The sequence below is a fragment of the Schistocerca piceifrons genome, chromosome 3 (genome assembly GCF_021461385.2).
Source record: "Schistocerca piceifrons isolate TAMUIC-IGC-003096 chromosome 3, iqSchPice1.1, whole genome shotgun sequence".
Taxonomy (NCBI): Eukaryota; Metazoa; Arthropoda; class Insecta; order Orthoptera; family Acrididae; genus Schistocerca; species Schistocerca piceifrons.
In genome coordinates this window covers 731,632,163-731,652,937 of record NC_060140.1, presented here as the reverse complement: position 1 = coordinate 731,652,937, position 20,775 = coordinate 731,632,163, and the positions used below count along the sequence as shown (strand labels likewise).

Sequence of the window (20,775 nt, the reverse complement as noted above, 5' to 3'; positions counted from 1 at the left end):
CCGTTTCAACACTATTATGGCAAATCAGGGAAAACTCCAATGATTTGCACAAGATAGTGAGAGCAGTGTGGGCTATCTACTATCATAAAATTTCAACTGATAACAACCCCGTATATTGTTTGTATCCTCTCCCTCCTGAGGCATAGTGCAAGTATGGAAAATCTGAGGCTGAAGGATCTCTGGAAGATTTTTAGTATAAAAACACTGTGCCTCAAGCGGTAATGAAGGCCCTGAAGCCCATATTCAGAGATCTAGCCCATCCAAATCTGTTGAAAAGGTGTTTGCATGGCAAAACACAAAATATCAACGAATCATTCAATAATCTTCTTTGGACTCGTCTGCCAAAATGTATATTTGTTGGGATAAAAACCATACACTTAGGAACCTGAGACACTGTAATTAAATTAAATAGTGGAAGCAGCGGCAGATTGAGAGCACTCTAAAAACTAGGAGTGATTTTGGGAAAGCATACAGTAGAAGGACTTAACAAAGTGTATATGGCAAGAGTGAAAAAAGCTGAGGTTTCAGCAAAAAATATGAACAACAAGGCTAGAAAAAGAAGACAGCTGTTACTTGATAGCACTGGTGGTAAAGATGGCCTACAATATGGAGCAGGGTGTTTTTAATAACATCATGTAACAATAAAGGCAAGAAGTTTCATATGAAAACTTTAAATGTCCTTTCAGTTTGTACATTTTTCACTACAAATGCCCCATTTTCTCAGAAACAATTCATCTTATTGCAATGAAACTTAAACAAGTTCCTCCACAACCATCCAGTAAGCCATGAATCTACAATCATGAATATACATTCAGCTGAGTTAAATTTGTGTACATTTATTACACAATTTTAACAAAAATATAGGCATTGAGCAAAAAAATTATAAAACCTGTTGTATTGAAGAAAAAAGAAAAAAAAGACCTTCCACTGTACATCAATAGAATAAAGAAACTATTAGTAAACATATGATATCAATTTCAAATCTATATCTACAACAATCTCTGAGATAACGGGTGATTAACACTGTTGATTTACCGTGGGGGAGATTGGGCCCCAGGTCTCTCCTTAAAGATATAGTTTTGCTAAATGTTAGCATTATAAATCTCAGATATACTAAAATATCCATAAACCTAGCTATAGAGGTACCAGTTGGCAGACAGAGGTTTGCAGAAGAATGCTACGGAAACATATTTTGCCTGCAAAAGAGGCAACTTACAAAGTCTTCATTTGAACAGTTCTCAAATACCAATATTACGAAATTAACTATTTGGAAGAGAGGGAAAATACTTGAGAAAGAACAAGTCGTTTCACTACAAGTTTGCTTAGCAAGTATGAAATTCCCATATAACTCCAGTGGGAGACACAAACAAGAAATGTGTTTTACATCACTGAGACTCAAAATCCCAAGAAACCATATCCATACATGCATCAATAAATATATTACTTCCACCAACATACAGCTCTTAAAATGCAGGCAACAGTAAAATTAAAGAAAGTCAGACTTACACAGAAGAGTAATAACAATTGTTCTCCGCAGGCACCTCCTCAATTAATTAAAACAAGAGGTGGATGTCTATGGTACTCTGGGACCAATTGCAACATACTGTGGAGATGGCCTGCAGTACACAAACATGGAAAACAGTGAAAGAACTGTCAGTGCTTACTGAGTGTATAAATAATGAGATAGTAAGAATCCAACAATACAGCAGAACCTCAATTATCTGACCTTCGATTAACTAACTTCTTGGATTATCTGACCCTGTGTCTCACCATCTGTCAGCATGCTGCACCAGAGAATGCTATGTTATTGATCAATTTTACTCCTGTCACAACAGGTGTCCATCTGAGCCATACTCCACACGCATACTCAGCTGACTGCAGTTTTTGCTTTATAGTGCTCTTTAATCTTCTATTTTATCTGTGCACTTTTTAAGTTTATTATTGTATTTCTTTTAATTTTAAAGTTGCAATGTAACTTTATTCAGTTTATTAAGTTGTGGTTATGTTGTGTAATGGATTTTGAAAGTGTAAAAATGCTACAAATCCAAAAAGGAAACGTGTTGTGTGTACAATTGAACAGAAACTACATTTTCTGCAAAAACTTGACAACCATTAGTAAGTTATTAAATTAGCCTCTGAAATGGGTGTTGGAGTGGCAACCACTAAAGACTGGAAAAAGAACCGAAAAGACCTTGAAGTTTTTCATTAACTGTAGATAGTGAAAATACTTTAAAAACTGCAAAAACATTGAAAAACCAAAACTTGAGTTCTTGGATGGCACAGTATGGGTTTGGTTTTGTCTGGGAAAATGAAAAGGGGCCCCACATTGAGGCCCTATAAAAAAGAAAATGCTTTTCAGTGCAGGATGAGGGCGGAAGGGAGGGGGGAGGGTGAAGAAGAAAAATTCCAAGCAAGTGAAGACTGGCTTCACTGGTGGAAAAATCTTCACTGGTGGAAAAATCTTCTCAGTGTCAGGCTGCTATTTCAGAAGAAAAATTTTCTTCTGATGATGCTGCAGATAGGGAGCTTGCTGAAAATTTTGAAAAAATAGTCTAAGAAAATAAACAGATAGCAGATCAATTATACAACATCGTTGAGATGGGGCTGAACTATAAAATGCTCCCTCAAAGAGCCCCTGCCTCAAAGAACAAAACGGCCATAGGAACTAAACTAGCCAATACAGGGTGTCCATTGCAACATGCAGCAATAGAAGTGGTGACCATAAATTTCGTTTGGTATCGGCAAATGTAAGAAACCAAGAGCCTTCAAAAACATAAACATATCAGCACTTTCTGTTTACTACAAAGCTCAAAGCAGTTAATGGAAATTTATTTAAAGATTAGTTTTTGATGCATTTGCTCAGATGTTAAAAATTACTTGAAGTCAGAAAACCTACCACCCTGTGCAAGTGTACTGTTGGACAATGCTCCAAACCACCCTTCTCAAGACAGCCTTCCGAGTCTGAAAAACAACTAGGTGACATAAAAGGTAAGTTTTTGCTCACCTCCCTCCAGCCCCACCCCGTGTGACTTGATTAATCCAACCAGTGGACCAGGGGGTGAGTGAGTGGTTAAAACAACATTACAGGAAGGAACACATCAGTGTTTTGTTACAGGAAATGCAAGAATGTTATGATCTTTTTTGAGGTAATGAAAGGCCTGAACATAAAAGATGCAATTTACACAGTTGCTCAAGCTGAGGAAGAACTTCAGAAAAACACTCTACGAAAATCATGGAACACAAGCTTCCAGAAACTAATGAGTCAGACACTGCAGATTTGCAAACTCTTCAGATTCTGATATCCGACCTGCCGACACAGAGGAATGGCTAGCAGAAGGCGACGTTGCTACTAGTTATCAATTAAGGATATGAAAATGATCAGATGATGAGGAAAAGGAATACAATGAAAAGATCAGCCACTGTACAGCAAAGGATGCATTTGAAACTGCCCTCAATTATTTGCAACAACAGAAAACTGCTGCAGCTACAGATATATTGTGAGCAAAGAAGTGGTGTGATGCAGCTGCAAAATCAACGTTTAAGAAATTAAAACAAAAGAACATTTTACACTTTTCAAATACATTTTCCATGTCTAAAATTTTCTGTGTTTCTTTCTCTTAATTAGAAACGTAATTCTTCATTTAATTTTGATTTATTACATTGTTTTGAGCTCTGTGAATGACTTGTTTCATTCCCCTCTGATTAACTGCCCTTTTTAGCATTCTGACCACCCTAAGTCCCAACAGTGCCAGTTAATCGAGGTTCTACCGTATGTCATTACTGGCGCAAGGAAAACAAGTACATGGGCAATAGCTTTGTGGCATAGAGCAAAAATGACAATGATAATATCAAAATAAAGGCACAATATTCATTGCAAAAATGAAAAAGAATGATGAAGGCAACAAACACACAATCTATAAAACAATCAATGTTCCAAAAGTGAAAGAACATTAGATGATGATTCTGCAAATGGAGAAATAGATAAGGAACTATCTACAAGTTAAAAGAGCATAACTACCTGTTGCACTTTTCTTGGCTTCTAGCAGAAAGTGATGCAACAAGCAAACCAACAGAACAACATGGCTGCTACAGTACCACACAGAGTATTGTTATCATTAGATCTTTGAGGTAGGCAGCAGATGGACATAAAACACTTTTAGCCCAAAGACATTTGGGCACAAAACACAACTAGCCCAACAACATGCCACTTCGACAAGTTCACCATAAATTATGGGACAAAACAGCGATTACTTTTCCTGGCACTTTTTACTTTTCCTTGCACATTAAGTTTTATATTACACATGTGGCCAAGCATGGCACTTTGAGGAATGTAACATCACCACACTTAGGTAATAAAAATTAAACTCTCAAACACATTTACCATCAACTGAATAGTTGTAAAAAAAAAAAGTAAGAGAATTTTTTAAAAAAGTGTTCAGGAAATTGTCTGCTGTAGTAGGCCTACCTGTCCTTTCTTAAGTGGAAGTAGAAGGGAGGCATATGAAAATGGGTTGGATGCACTGTAAGGAAGGGAGTGTTGCAAATGTGAAAGAATATTTTTACTGAGATAATAATTATTAAACTCTTGAGCGCATCTTGAAGAAATAATAACGTAGTTACCAGCATAGTTGCTTGTCCGATAGAATCATTTTCAGAATTTTCTTGGATAGAATCCTGAAAAAAAAATAATGGAATTGGTTAGAATTCAGAATGGAAAATCAAAAATGCAAAATTCTAAGTATTGTCAATAGATACATGTAAAATCAGAAAAATCTGGCCTTGCTTTTGGAACTATTTGTCTGTCCACTGGAGAGGAAAGAGCTATAGGTTTGGCAGGGAAAGTTATAAAGGCAGGGCTGGTCACTCATAGCCTTGGTTGAGAGGGATGAACTTGTTGTAAAACTGAAAGGGAACAAAGTTATTGAGGAAAATGTCAGAGAGAGCAGTAGCTCATCATGCATTCCAACGGGTAGTGACTAACATTAAGAAAGCACAACCTTCTACACTGTAACATGAGGTTCTACATAGATAGGCCTTCGCTGTCCCATTTGTATTCTGGAGGCAAACAAACAAGCACAGACTTCACAAAAATTGCTTGCAATTCTGTCTTGCCCTTTCTTTGGTCCACAAAAATCACACAACTGTATGCTGTTCTCTTAGGGTACACACCAGTATTACATCTGTCATCTGGCTGCAGTTCACTAGATTACTGTATGTAGGCCATCTTACACCTGACCTCTGCTGTCACCATATAGAAACACAGTGGCATGAAATTAAAATGGTATACAATATTTTAGTGATTGTGACTTATTTATTGACTCATCACCATACAATAATAATTCAGACAATTCTCAACAGACATATTCTGTGTAGACAATTCTCAACAGACATATTCTGTGTGTGTGCGGGGTGGGAGAGTTGCAATCTCACCTCGAGGGAAGTCAATAGCACAAAAATGCACCAAAGTAATCTGGTCATACAACCATTCACATCTCAGCCAGATTTCTCGACATTGCCAACTACCCCCCACAATCACGTGATACAATGTATGTACACTTGAATCCCATCTGCTCAAAAGAATATTCCTGTCAATAAAATACCTAGTACATATATGTATGTATGTATGTATGTATGTAACCTAATCTCCCTTACAAATCAACAACACCTTTTGCAACCTCACGATGTCACTTAGCCATATGTTGATTATGCCTCAATCCTGTCTCACATGGAATAAGATTCGCTGTAAGCTCACTTGCTGGCTTGTGCAATGACTCCCTAGCAAGCTCTGTCGTCTGCTAGCCAGCTGTGCATACTTTCCGTCATTGCTCTCTCTGGTGCTGTTTCCCTTGTGAGGTTCCCTGAATGCTTAAAAAAATTTATTCTCACACACTTATAGCTTCATTAGTCATCTTCATGATGAACTTCCTATCATTTTGTTAAGGGTCACAGTTGTTGTGATATTTCGAGATTAAGTAAACTACTTGAGAAATGCATCAACAAACTGAAATAGTCTTTAAACTTTAAAGTCTGTACTATCTGCCTCCAGTCTTCAGAAAATGGACTGTACGTAGAGCACCCTGATCTGACTGCAAGCACCAATGAAAATGACACAATGAAATGAAGGGATGAGAACGATACAGTCCAAAGCCAAGCTTTTCTCAAAATACGTTTTTAGTGTTAGTTCAACACCTATTCAACAGAATATTTTAACTTTGACTCGCTACATGGCAGAGCAGTTTACACTTGTTGTTCTCATACGGTGAGGAAGTAGTCTTTTTTGTGTGTGTGACACAACCCAAAGCCACAGTAAAACTGTGCTGGCAAAGAAGAGGCTGTTTCCACGCATAACCAAAAAAGAAGATTCCAAGACCGAAATGGCCGGTTCTGAAGAAGATTATTCATCCAGTCATCCAGTAGTAGTAGTTATTGTCCCTCTGATGAATATTCATCTTTAAAAATGACATAGTAAATTGAAAATACTTACTTTTTTAAACATTTAAAACATTGAGGCTTAGGACTGTATCTGAATAAAATATTATTGCGTAATTATAACTATTATATACTCACTAATTAAAATGTGTATGTGTAAATCATGAACAAATTGTACTTCTCCTATTAATTACTACATTATTGGTAATAATTTTAATATTATAAGGCTATTTGTGTAACAAATTAAGGCATGTTATATGGGGTAAGCGGCTTTGGTCTTCCTCATCCTGAATACTTTGTTTGGCTTAGGATGCTGACGAATGTAAAAGGTCTCCCGATCTCCCGAAGTATCACCTACTAAAGAACCTGAAGGTAGGAAAAAAGAAAAGAAAAAAGAAATATGTGCAATTGGAAAAAAGAAAAATGTAAACATCATAGAAATTCTGTCAGAGAGTACATATCTGATAAAACAGGAGAAACAGTTGGTGCTAAAATTCGTGGTCCTGGATGTAAATGTAAAAACAAGTGTTGGAGCAAGATTTATGGATGTGTAGAGCAGATATTCCATTCTTTTTGCGATATGGGTGATTTCAACTGCCAAAATAATTACCTTCTGAGCAATATTAAGATGAAACAAGTACAAAGGAGGTAACTATGATTAATGAAAGTCTGAAATTAATTTTTATTTCATGTACTTTTTATAAATAAAATATTATTATTTTGATTAATATAGCTTACTTTTTTAGGTACCCAAAGAAAAGGAAAAGCACAGTTTCGTGGTGATTGGTTACTTTTTTGTACCAGGTTAATGTTAATGGCTGTAATATTTTGGTATGCGGAGAAGCAGTTTTAAATGTACATGGGCTTCAGAACAAGCAATGATGACTTAAGACCTTACAAAAACACTTGTGTGATGGGCACTCCATTTCTCCTAAAGACAGAAGAGGTATTAAAGCTTAAATTAATGTTGCTTCCCAGAAAAACCATAATTTTATTCTATTCTGCTTATTTGGAGGGGGTGTGACGGGGTGGAACAGTTGTAGAAGTAGAAGCAGGTGAAGGACAGCAACAAGGAAACTGAGGCCCGAGAGATTGTGGGAATGAATATAATTCACTGTCAGGTCTCATCAGCACAATTCACATTATCTGAATAGCCATGTTCCTTACATGGGTGCCACAGTTCAGCAATCACTATTCATCCAGATGGATAATTTATTAGCAGTCGTTAACATGTAGAATGCTGTGCAATGCTTGCGGAAAAGTGGGTAGATCATGATACAGCTTTCACAGGTAGTCTTGCCTCTGACATGGTTGAAAGTGCCAATGACAGAGCTGAAACAGGAAGTGGTGGTGGACAACTGCACTACACAATCATTAGCCACCCAGCTTACCATTAATCACATACACCCTGGGCACTCCACAGTGATATTACTCATGCCACCAAAGGTGGTGAGTGTAACTTCTTTTTCTACTCTCAACACTAGCATCAAATTCATACAGCAACTTAGTTTGTTTACTATTGAACAGCTGTTGTTGATTCTTATTCTTTTATATGCTTGTTCTAGTTACATTTATCATCTATCTATAATCCTTAGTACTTCACAAAGCTTTTGACTGGCAGTATGTATGTTCCTGCAGCAGTGTTGCTGTTCCATGTAATGGGTAAAATAATGCTACCAATTTGTTTACTGAGATAATAAGCCCATTTGCATTTATCCTCTATGTAATGCATTGAATCTTTCTGATACAGTTCTCCGGCAATAAGTCTTCTGCATACATGCCCAGATTATCAGCAAACTGTAGTATGTGAGTACTTCTATCAAATATACTGTATCATGAAGTTATAACAATGGAAAATCTAGGCTGGGATGTAACAATATACTGAAAAGGATAGTTGCTACTCACCATACAGCAGTGATTCTGAGACACAGAAAGACACAACAAAAAGACTGTCAGGAAGTTAGCTTTCGGCCAACAAGATCTTTTGACAAAGGCCTTGTTGGCTGAAAGCTAACTTACTGACATTCTTTTTGTTGTGCCTTTCTGCGACTATCATGAAAGTCTGTTGTACAAGTGATGAAAGGTAATAGGCTAAAATTGATTTATTGGTCATTCATGGTCTAAGAAGTATACCACAGAGCTAAATTATCAGCAACCTCTCAAATACTAACATCAGACCAGTGCTGAAGTCTTCTAAGATGGCATGTGGTTGTAGCTTCGGTCTAAAGGTGGCCAATGACACAGTGTTGCATGCTTTTTTAGTATTTACATATATTGCAAAGATGTACTTATTGTTCTCAAAGCTCATCAATTTCTGCTGCAAGTAAACAAGGATACTAACCATACTTTTGTATGGTATGACATGTAATATAAAGTGCATTTCTGGCAGTAAATTATTACTTTTGTACCACTGTTACAGTTTTTGCTTGATCATTCTTTTGAGAACTTTATGCAAATGTGCAAGCAATGTTCTTCCTCTGTATGTTTCAGTGTACATATCAATTCTTATTTGTTTTTTTTGTATGAGAACAATCTGACCCAGTTTCATATCTAAAGGACATAATGTTTTCCACTCACAGTTCAGGACTTTACATTTGAATATCATCAGATCCAGGCACAGTAATTTCATCAACTCTCTATGTATTCTTGTGCCATGAAAACTTTACAGAGGATAGGTTCCATTTTTGGTTACTTCCTCTATTTTTCTTGAACAACCTGTGGTTGTATCATACCCTGACGAACATACAGTAATACTTCAATTATTCACACTGGACTAGAAAAGTGTCTCCTCTGACCACTTTGAATCTTGTTTATTGTTTTCTTTCTCTAAGCAAATGAGATTTCTTTACTGATGTTAAAGCAAAACATTTTCCATTTGTGTCATAGGATTAGCTTACAGAAAACCAACTAACTATATCATATGTTTCATTGGTGATGTAATACCACTTTTGGAACATTGAAAGGAGAGTTGGAAAATCTGCTTCATTTCAGGGCACACTGAGCGGTAGTCAAAGCATTCTTGGAAAATGTTAGTCAGCTGGTCAAATTATATATGGCATTATGCAATGAAGAATCATTTTATTGTGGTTAGTCAGGAATGTGAGGTGCACTGAGTGCATATGATGATAGAACACGGAAGCTTTGTATGTAGACAAGTTATGGTCAGTCTGCATAGGTCTCTGCAACATCAGTATAATGGTAGAGAGACTGCTTGTCACTGTAAATGTGGCATCCATGGCCTTACAGGATGTATTGTTAATGTGAAGATATTGTTGCTGACTGATTACTCCAGGAATTCATTATGACTGTCCCCAAACTGTCAGATTGCACGAACAGGCATCCACTGTGCAGTTGCCAAACAAGATCTACAGTATAACTCCACGACTTTAAGGCCTGCTACACTGCAGGAGTTAATTGGATCCTCCCAGTCAGTATGATTTTGCGTAACTCCAGAAAAACGGGTTGGGGGTTGCTTTGTTTTCCATATAGTTTCACGATTTCAATATGGCATCCTGTCAGACACAATTCACCTTATTTTCTCCCCCACCACCCAAATATAGAAGTCTATTTTATTTCATCTGATTTACTTATTATTACTATGCTCTTTAGTGCCATCAATGTTTCTTTATTATTACCCCCACTCCCTGCCCTTTTCGTTTTTTTTTTTTTTTTTTTCTTTTTCTTTTGTTTCCTTCTAAGCTGACACTGGCTCAGTGCTTACTGACTTACTGATCTGCCATGTTTAGCCTTTCTAAAAGATAAAGGAAATCACCTCATGGGTTACCATAATCTTAGCCTGGGATGACCTGCTGTTCCCACCCCCATGCCCTTCCCCAAAACAAAAAAGTCTCCACAACTTGTCAAGTTCTCCTCTTTTCTCATCCTAAAGAGGGAAGTTAAGAGAACAGTTTCATTTGTATTCGTTTCTTGTACCTGCACTGGTAGTTGCACCTCCTGAAATTAAGTGCTGGCCTGACAGTGTGTTCCTATTAATTTAATAAATTTCTGAGTGGGATCTTCATTTTTACAGGTACATCTTTCTACCACCAGAGTGAACTGAAGGCTTATCTCTACACACTAGAAATTTTCACACAAAGTTATACTGTTGCAACAAGAAAAGCAAAATTAGTGAGACTGTCACGACAGAAATAAACTACTAACCTCATGGTGACATTTGGGACAGTTGCCGAGTACATAACACAAAGTAAGTTGTTACCAGATCGCAATGAGTGACATTTATGATATTCTGAACACCAGTAACTCTCCAAAGCATGAGAAACACTAGAGCTCACAGTATGCTGATAGAATGTACGCAGCATATCCATACGCTTCATTCCAGGTGTGCGATTCAACATGAACTTTCCCATTTCCAGATCAACTAATAGAACACTGTAACATATACAAAAGAAACAATTACACTGAGTATTGTAAATCTATACAAGGATAAAAACATTACGACAGAGAGTTAGACAATTTTGCTCAGAGGAGTTACATGAATAAAATACAAATAAAACCACAAATTTGGTAAGCAAACAACACTGAAATAATAACAATAATAATAATAATAATAATAATAAGACACCACTTAAGTGGCTTGTGTGACCTAACCTACCCTGAGGAAATGGGATTTAGTTTAACATGGAATCCAGAACATTAATCATCCCTCGTGAATCTTCACATCACATCACAAGGGGTGAAGGCTAGGTTAAAGGCAGACTGAAATATTCTGTGGTCCAATCAGATTTCGTTACCACAACCCAGTGCTCGATACGCATAAAAAGAGGTGCCATTACTGTGACTTCTTTGGGGGGGGGGACTATTTATTACATGTCTTAAAACATTATTTTAACACTTTTCTGTGCATTTTAAAAGTGTGAATGCAACAACTGTACTGGTAAAATATGAAGTTATATTGTACCACATCTCAGGATCTATGCTTCCGATTTTTTTTTTTTTTCCATCAGAGGAAACAACATGAAATATCAAGGCAATTGTCACAAATCAAGCACTGCTGCAACCTATCACTTTCCTATCATGTACTTTACCATAAGACCATCAGACCTGACAACAATCAAATTACAACCATAATATGGCATTGAGTTACAAAATTTGAATCCTCATTGTATTTCATCACTTGCATTTCATAGGGAAAGGAAGAAGAGATGGTGGAATAAAGGTCTTAAGTTAAATCCCAAATGTCTTTACAGTTCCTTGTGATATATTGGAATTTGACACTGGCCTATTTGTCAGATGGAGATGTTAAACTTGACTGCCTCACTGACACTATACGAAGGCTGTTCAAATAAGTAAGGTACATTCGATTATCGATCTTTTTTTTTTGTTGTTGTTTTGTTGGTACACATGTCCCAAACATATGCACGGTTTCAGGTGTACAGCATACTTCGTTTGTTTTTGACAGATAGAAAGGTTAGACGTGTTTTAGTGTGCTTGGTGATTGCATCAATTTTTTTGTGAAAAATGGTATCACAAGTGCTTAAAATGTTGACAGTGCCACATGGTGAGTCTGCTCTAAGTAAAAAAAATGTTTACAAGTTGTACAAGCTCTTCCAAGATGGCCAAGAAGATGCCAATGACGAACCTCAATCTGGCCACCACAGCACGTCAACAACAGATGATAACATCGAAGCTGTGAAGAAAATTGTTTTGGAAAATTGTCAAATTACCATAAGAGAAGTTGCTGAGGATGTTAGCATATCAGTCAGCTCGTGTCATGCAATTTTTTCAGATGTCTTGAGCATGAGACGTGTGTCAGCGAAGTTTGTTCCAAAACGTCTCAATTTTGATTAGAAGAACCGTCGCATGAGCATCGCTCAGGAGCTCTTGAATGACATCAATTATGATCCTGATTTGCTCAAAAGGGTCATAAGTAGTGACAAAACATGGGTTTATGGTTAAGATGTCAAAACCAAAGCCCAATGGAAGCATCCCTTAGAGTCAAGACCAAAAAAAGCATGCCAAGTTCGATCAAATGTCAAAATTTTGCTCCTTGTTTTTTAAATTACCATGGCATAGTGCATAATGAATTTATGCCTCAAAGTCGTACAGTCAATAAGGAGTATTACCTTAATGTTATGTGCCATTTGCGAGAAGCAATATGCAAAAAACGTCCGGAATTGTGGAAAAATAATTCATGGCTTTTGCATCACGACAATGCACCTGTTCATTCATCATTGCTCGTGAGAGTCCTTTTGGCCAAAAACAACACGACAATCATGCCTCAACCACTATATTCACCAGATTTGGTCCACTGAGACTTTTTCCTGTTCCCAAAACTGAAGAGACCTATGAAAGGACAAAGATTTTCAATGATTGAGGAAACAAAAACTGCATCGCTGGAAGTACTCAAGGCTGAACCAAAAAGTGCTTATGAGAAGTGCTTCGAGGATTGGAAGAAGTGTTGGCACAAGTGTATTGTATCTGACAGGGATTACTTTGAAGAGGACAACATGAATATTGATGAATAAATAACGATGCGGCATCTGGAAGAATTGCCGTAACTTCATTCATCTGTATTTCATTATCAGGTAAACATGATCATTTATATCACAGAGTGTGGGTAGTGCTACTTAGTGGCTTGTTCTTGATTTCGGGTAAAGAGCAGAGATTGTGCAAATATATTATGTAAGAAAGCTTTTTTGTCCTTGCATTGTACTTCTGCTTCCCAACTTAGGAGCGCTATTTCAATCTGTTTACTAAAGGAGAATTTTCTCCTTTGAAAAGTGTGGTGGTAGGAGAGAAATCTACATAAGTGAAACTAAGAGAAAGTTATGCATTTTTAGAGAGTCCTTTGGAGCTTAAAACTGCAACAACATTATTATGAAATATTCACATTCTTTATTTAAAGTGGATTACATCTGCCATGTATTCCCCACCCAAGGTCACTCATATCCGTTTTGTGACTGTGATTTTACCCACACTGAGCAGAAGAAAAGAAAAGATGATAGTGTCAACACACCAAACCAGCAGCTTACGAATATCCACAAAAGTGCTGGTAATATATGTCTCTGAAGTGCAATCCCCGATAAAAGATTACAAAACCACTTTCTCCAGCTTGAGAGAACCTGTTTCTCTGACAAACAACCAAGGCATGTGGAAACTGATGGCATATAAAATCACTGTGTGCCATAAAAATTATGTGATTGTAAGCAAATCTGCAAGTGGTCTGGCCACTGATACATTTCAGTTCCGACAGAAGCAGATTTTAATCATTGGCTGTTTAAATGTGCTTTTAAAGATGACATACTAATGAAAGCTCCTAGGGCAAAGGACATTAGGAAGTATGTAGCATCAACTTTGAATAACAGATATAGATATATGAAACGCAAAAAGAGAAACATGTTGACTCAGAAACTGAAGTCTGGGACACAGATTAAAAACATGAATGTATTATTCACACTATTTTAAACCATTTAAGTCAAAATAAACACTGTTTCTATCTTGCTAACTTAATTTGAGCTCTCTTATTGTAAAGGTGCACAAACTGGGATACAGTGACTTCCAAAACACCAAAAAACAACATTTTAAACATTTTCTCACACTTAAACCATTCACTGAATTTCACTGATGTGAAACAAGGTTATATATACATCTACTAGTTAGATGCACACAAAATATCAGTATAACAAACTAAATAGTTCTAGAATTTAATATAGTATGAAAACATAAAAAAAATTTGCTCACCAAACAGGAGCAGGAGAAAACACACATAAAAGATATGGAAATGTGCAAGCTGCAGAAGGGTTGAAGGAAAAGAAAGAAGGACAAAGAAAAAGGGCTTGTGAGGTTTAGGAAATATGGAGTGTCATGGAAAAGTTGCCAAGAACCCTGGGCCAGGAGACACTTGCTGTATGGAATGAGGAGGAAAAATTAATTGTTGTTACCTCCACCACACATTGAAAAACCTGAGAACTTATTGGTGGAAGATAGGGTAAAAGCAAGACAGAGATTACTGAAAAACAATCATGTGAAAGTCAGTAAGAATGGAAAGCTAAGTCCATTATATATGATAGGCAGGTAGAGGAGTGGGAGAAAAACAGACAGATCAGAAAATAAGAGAGATGGAATAAAGGGAGCGAAGAAAAATTATAGTTACTGAAAAGAAATGCTGAGGCCGCAGAAATTAATGTAAATTTAGGTCAAGAGGGTGGCAAGAAACAAGCACGTTGCAGTGACAGTTCTCACCTTTGGAGTTCTGAGAAATTGGTGTCAGGAGGGAGAATCCAGATGGCAAGTGTCATTGAACAGGCACTGAGCTCAGAACCATACTGTAGAGCATGCTCTGCGACAGGACATTTTGTTTTACCAGTACACACACTATCTATGTCTACTCATCCTAACTGATAACTTGGCAGTAGTCACACCAATATAAAAAGGCTGAACAGTGATTATAGTGAGTGTAATGGGTGTAAGTGTAGATATTTCTATTGGTGACTGAGGATAGTGTATTGAAAAATATTGCTTCAGTATTTATGTCATTTGCAGAATAATATTACAAGAGGTATTTTTTAGGATGAGTAGTACCTTCAAGTACACGTGACAAGAGCAAGGCATTAATGTTTATTTTCCCCTGGGCAGCAGATTAAGGGTTGAAGTGTGGACGCAAAATGGTCAATCTATACAGACAGGCACATTCCACTTAGAAGTGCAGCTATCGTCATGGTCGTAAAGTTTGTGAGCTGTTTGTGGGAACACTTTTCGGTGCAGGGAACAACATTCAACACACTGATGTGTACATATTACAGTACCACATATAAAAATATCTGCACTTACACCTGTCACACCCTGTATAACAACTGGTACATGACGTGTCATTTCACAGATGGCTCCCTCTTTGATAGCATATTTTTTGCCAGATATAAGGCCTGTCCCCCCCCCCCTCCCCCCCAAGAACCATGGACCTTGCCGCTGGTGGGGAGGCTTGCGTGCCTCAGTGATACAGATAGCTGTACCGTAGGTGCAGCCACAATGGAGGGGTATCTGTTGAGAGGCCAGACAAATGTGTGGTTCCTGAAGAGGGTCAGCAGGCTTTTCAATAGTTGCAGGGGCAACACTCTGGATGATTGACTGATCTGGCCTTGTAACACTAACCAAAATGGCCTTGCTGTACTGGTACTGCGAACGGCTGAAAGCAAGGGGAAACTACAGTCATAATTTTTCCCGAGGGCATGCAGCTTTACTGTATGGCATGGAGAACTGCATCAAACCAGTCTCAGGACTGAAGACCACAACAACAACAACAAAAGGCCTGTAGGAGTATGCATCCGCCTTACAGCTGGGACAGGGGTAGGAGCCATAGGATAGGGAAATGAATGTAGAAGGAGCATGTGGTCTGACTAGTATACTGAAAAGATTGGGGGGGGGGGGGGAGTTAGATAAGTATGGTGGGGAACGTGCCCCACAGAATAGACCCCACTTCAGGAAGTCATAGCCTTGCTGAAGTAGCTACTTAACACATTTCAGACAAGGTTACACCGAGTAACAATATGTGTACTCTGAAGTTGAGTTTTGTAGGGATCAACAGTACCAGTATTGGATGTTACTGCCTGGGAAATCTGCTTCCAAACTAGGTTAGTAGGATAATCTTGTACTGCAGAGGCTGAGGTGAGAATGGTGTACTGCTGTAAAGAGTCTGCATCTCAACAATACATTTGCATCAAATGACTAAGCTATATGGGAGGAAACGTTTGATATAAAAAGAATGGCAACTGTGAAACTGTAAGCACTGTTGTATGTTTGTAGCTTTAATATGAACAGAAGTGAGTAGCTGACCCTCAATGAGTATAGGGTCAGCATCATGAAAAGTGGCAAGAGTCAAAATAGGACCATGTGAAATTTAACTGGTAGACTGTGATTAGAGATTCCAAAATGAATCTCTAAATACAAAATGAATCTCTAAATACATTCTCTCAATTTAATTTAACACAGTCCTATTTCTGGGTATGCCACTTTCTTTGATGTTGAACTCATCCTCACTGAGGGTTTGTTACACAATTCTGTTCATATTAAAGTTAACACAACAACAATACTTACATTTTGACAGTTGCCATCCTTGAAACATTCCCTCCCATGCAGCCTTGGCATCCAAGCCCCCAGTGAACGTAATTATCCCACCCAACTTAGTTCAAAAGCAGATTTTTTGGGCCATCACATCCAATCCTGGTACTCCTGACCCCCCTTTTTTTTAAAAAACACTCCTTAGGAGTACACCTCTTGTCTCTCAATACTCCTAGTCCTGAATAGAGGTTCATTCTGTGTGACATTTTTCTCACCACATCTAGAACAGCTTTTCACCCCCCACCCCCACCCCCAGGCCCCTTCTCCCCCCTAATCTCTGCAATTTCGTGATGTTGCCCTTTACTCCTAATGCACTCATTTCCCTACCCATGAGTGTACTCATTTCCCTACCCATGATTCCTGTGCCTGTGACTTTCCCTGCTGCAAGACTTGCTAGATGGATCCTCCTACCACCACCTATATCAGCCCTGTAACTGTCAAAACATACACTATCAATGGGAGAGCAATCTGTGAAACGAAACATTGTGTACCAGCCGATATGTACACACTGTTTAGCCTTCTGATTGGTAGACTACCACCAAATTATCAGTTAGGATGAATGGGTGTAGATGGAGGGTATATGCTGGTAATACTCAGCTACATCTACATCTATACTCTGCAATGTACATTGTGAAGTGTGGTGGAGGGTACTTTGTGTACCAGTGTCACTTCCCCCATTTCCAATTCCAATCGTGGATGGTTCGCAGAGAGAACTATTGCTGGTAAGTGTCCATGTGGGCTCAAACCTCTCAAATTTTATCTTCAGGGTCTTTTTGAGATATATACTTAGGAGGAAGCAATATATTCATTGATTCTTCTAGGAATGACTCTCTCTCAGAACTTGAACTAACCACACTGTGATACAGAACAGCCATCTTGCAGAGTCTGCCACTGGAACTGGTTGATCATCTCTGTAGCACTTTTGTGTTTACTAAATGAATCTTTAATGAAATGCACTGCTCTTCTTTGGATCTTCTCTGATTTCTCATCAATCTTATCTGGTACAGACCCCATATAGGCAAGTAATATTCAAGTATCGGTGAAATGATGTTCTGTACTACCTCCTTTGTTGGCAAACAACATTTCCTGAGGATTCTTCCAACGAATCTCAGTCTGGCATCTGCCTTTCCAGCAGAATAGTTTTATGTGATCGTACACTTTAAATCAGTCTGTATGCATACCCCTAGACATTTTACCAAATTAAGTGCTTCCAGTGATTGTTCTGCAACCATGTAATCAGGCAATGATGGGACTTTCTGTCTATGTGCATGCAATGTGTTACATCTGTTTACATAGAAGATCAACTGCCACCTCCTGCACCAAGCATCAACCCTTTGAAGGTCTTCCAGCATTTCACTACAATTTTCTAGCATGCTCTGTAGCATGACAGTCGTAAACTCAGTGCCATCCGGATTCTCAGTCCTGACACCAGTCTCTCAGAACTCCACAGGTGGCAACTGGTGTTATAACATGTGCTCAGTTCCCGCCGCCCACCTAGCCTACATTTATGTCAACTTCTGTCGGTCTAAGCATTTCTTTTCAGCAACTACAATTTAGGGCATGAAGGGGGAGCAGTTGTTGGGAAGGGAGTGAGACAGGGTTGTAGCCTCTCCCCGATGTTATTCAATCTGTATATTGAGCAAGCAGTAAAGGAAACAAAAGAAAAATTCAGAGTAAGTGTTAAAATCCATGGAGAAGAAATAAAAACTTTGAGGCTCGCCGATGACATTGTAATTCTGTCAGAGACAGAAGAGCAGTTGAACGGAATGGACAGTGTCATGAAAGGAGGATATAAGATGAACATCAACAAAAGCAAAACGAGGATAATGGAATGTAGTCAAATTAAGTTGGGTGATGCTGTGGGATTTAGATTAGGAAACGAAACACTTAAAGTAGTTAAGGAGTTTTGCTATTTGGGGAGCAAAATAACTGATGGTCGAAGTAGAGAAGATATAAAATGTAGACTTGCAATGGCAAGGAAAGCGTATCTGAAGAAGACGAATTTGTTAACATCGAGTATAGATTTAAGTGTTAGGAAGTCCTTTCTGAAAGTATTTGTATGGAGTGTAGCCATGTATGGAAGTGAAACGTGGACAATAAATAGTTTAGACGAGAAGAGAATAGAAGCTTTCGAAATGTGGTGCTACAGAAGAATGCTGAAGATTAGATGGGTAGATCACATAACTAATGAGGCGGTATTGAATAGAATTGGGGAGAAGAGGAGTTTGTCGCACAACTTGACAAGAAGAAGGGATCGGTTGGCAGGACATGTTCTGAGGCATCAAGGGATCACCAATTTAGTATTGGAGGGCAGCGTGAAGGGTAAAAATTGCAGAGGGAGACCAAGAGATGAATAAACTAAAAAGATTCAGAAGGATGTAGGTTGCAGTAGGTACTGGGAGATGAAGAACCTTGCACAGGATAGAGTAGCATGGAGAGCTGCATCAAACCAGTCTCAGGTCTGAAGACCACAACAACAACAACTATTTTTTTCACTCTCTTTTATGTTTCTATATCTTTTATTTTCCAATCGGTTTACTTTTACCTTTCCCTCCCCCCCCCCCCCCTCCCCCCAAAAACCTACCTACCATGTACAATACACTTTGCTTTCCATCCTGACTGACTCTTGCAGGATGTATTTTTCAGTAATCACTATCTTGTTTATTACCCCGTCTTTCACCTTTCAAGTTCTTAGGTTTTCAGATCTCATTAGGTGCAGGCACAAATAGTCCATCTTTCCTTCTTATTCCGCCCAGTAAGTTTCTCCTGACCTGCTGGTCCGAGCAACTCTTCTGTAGCTCTCCCCATTTCTTAAACCTCACAGGCCCTTTTTCTTCACCCTCTTCCTTTCCCTTCAACCCTTCTGCTACAAGAAAGAGCAAGTGTCTCCAAAAGCTTGCACATTCCCACATCTTTTATACGTGTTCCTCCTGTTGCCACTAGGTGAGAAGACTTTTTTCTATCCACAATAAATAATGATGTAAGAAAATAACTGATTTCTTAAAAGGAAGGTTGGTAGACTTGTGCTGCTCTGAAAGTCATGGCTTCAATTTTTGCAGAATATTAGAAATCCGTTTCCTATTTAATATTATTATTATTTAGACATGTTTTATTTTATTGTGTACTGCTGTTTATTTCTTATGCTGCTGGACTTTCTTTACATTTTATGACATATTTCTCTACTTTCTGGGTGTAGACCACCTTCCAATTGTAATATTTTGTCACTGATTAACTTATTGGGCATAACTTCATGATCAGTTCTTTGAATTACCAAAAGTTCTGTGCTGGACAACAATGCCTCAAATATCAGTATTGTTTAACATGCAAACAAGCAACAGACAACTTCAGTAACTTCTAGCTTCATAAATGTTACCATTCATACTACTCCAAATCAGCTTTCACTTTCTTTGTTTCTTTCCTTCTGATTTATTATATATCCATGTCTCTCCCATCATAATTGCACTGATATTTTAGCTATTTTCCAGTTTCAGAATTCGAAAGGACGGTACATTAGGGTTTAACATTTCATCAATGACAGTGTCATTCAAGGCAATTTCACTACTCAAAGGTGCAGCAGTTACACTTTGGGGAGGGGGGGGGGGGGGGGGAAGGAGGGGGGGGGGGGGGGATTGGTTGGTTGGCTGATTTGAGGGAGGGCACCAAGCAGCTAGGCCATTAGTCTCATCACATGAGGGAAGGATGGGGAAGGAAATTGGCCACACCCTTCCAAAGGAACCATCCCAGCATTTGCCTGAAGCAATTTAGATAAATCACACAAAACCTAAATCAGGATGGCTGGACATTGGTTGGAACTGTCATCCTCCTGAATGCAAGGCCAGTGTGCTAACCACGGTGCCATCTTGCTCAGTGGGAGGAGGGGGGCAAGGTGGAAACATTATTTTGGTGTAGCAGCTTTTTCAATAACCATTACATAATTGACAACACATACTGAGATCAATTAATAAAGTTTTCCATGATAATGTCCTGCACTTTGACTGGGATTCATCTTACTTCTTTGATTTATTCAATAGTTCCAGGACAATGTAATACATCTTTACTTACAGTGTTAAGCAAATGAGCTTGAATTAGGTAAATGGGGAGGTCAAAGGTTGCTATCTTGCAAAGAGATTTGATGACAGGAAAATATTTCTCTAAAACTCAGAAACAGATTATCATTATTGTTATTATTATTCTCAAGTCAGAAACATACAAATTTGCAGTAGCTATGCACATAATTAGGGCACAAAGGGCCCTGAAGCATGTGGCTTGTGG

The 20,775-nt window shown here is 38.3% G+C and overlaps 1 protein-coding gene across 1 annotated transcript in view; it reads right to left on the bottom strand.

Moving 5' to 3' along the window:
• Positions 1–4,384: 4,384 nt before the first annotated feature.
• Positions 4,385–20,775, bottom strand: part of LOC124789682 (protein fuzzy) — a 120,255-nt gene continuing 103,864 nt past the window's right edge. The window contains exons 7-9 of the mRNA XM_047257117.1: positions 10,591–10,818; positions 4,621–4,674; positions 4,385–4,520 (exon numbers count right to left, since the gene is read on the bottom strand). Of these exons, the coding sequence (XP_047113073.1) occupies positions 4,436–4,520; positions 4,621–4,674; positions 10,591–10,818 (367 nt within the window). The 3' untranslated portion in view covers positions 4,385–4,435. The remainder of the gene's footprint in view (positions 4,521–4,620; positions 4,675–10,590; positions 10,819–20,775) is intronic.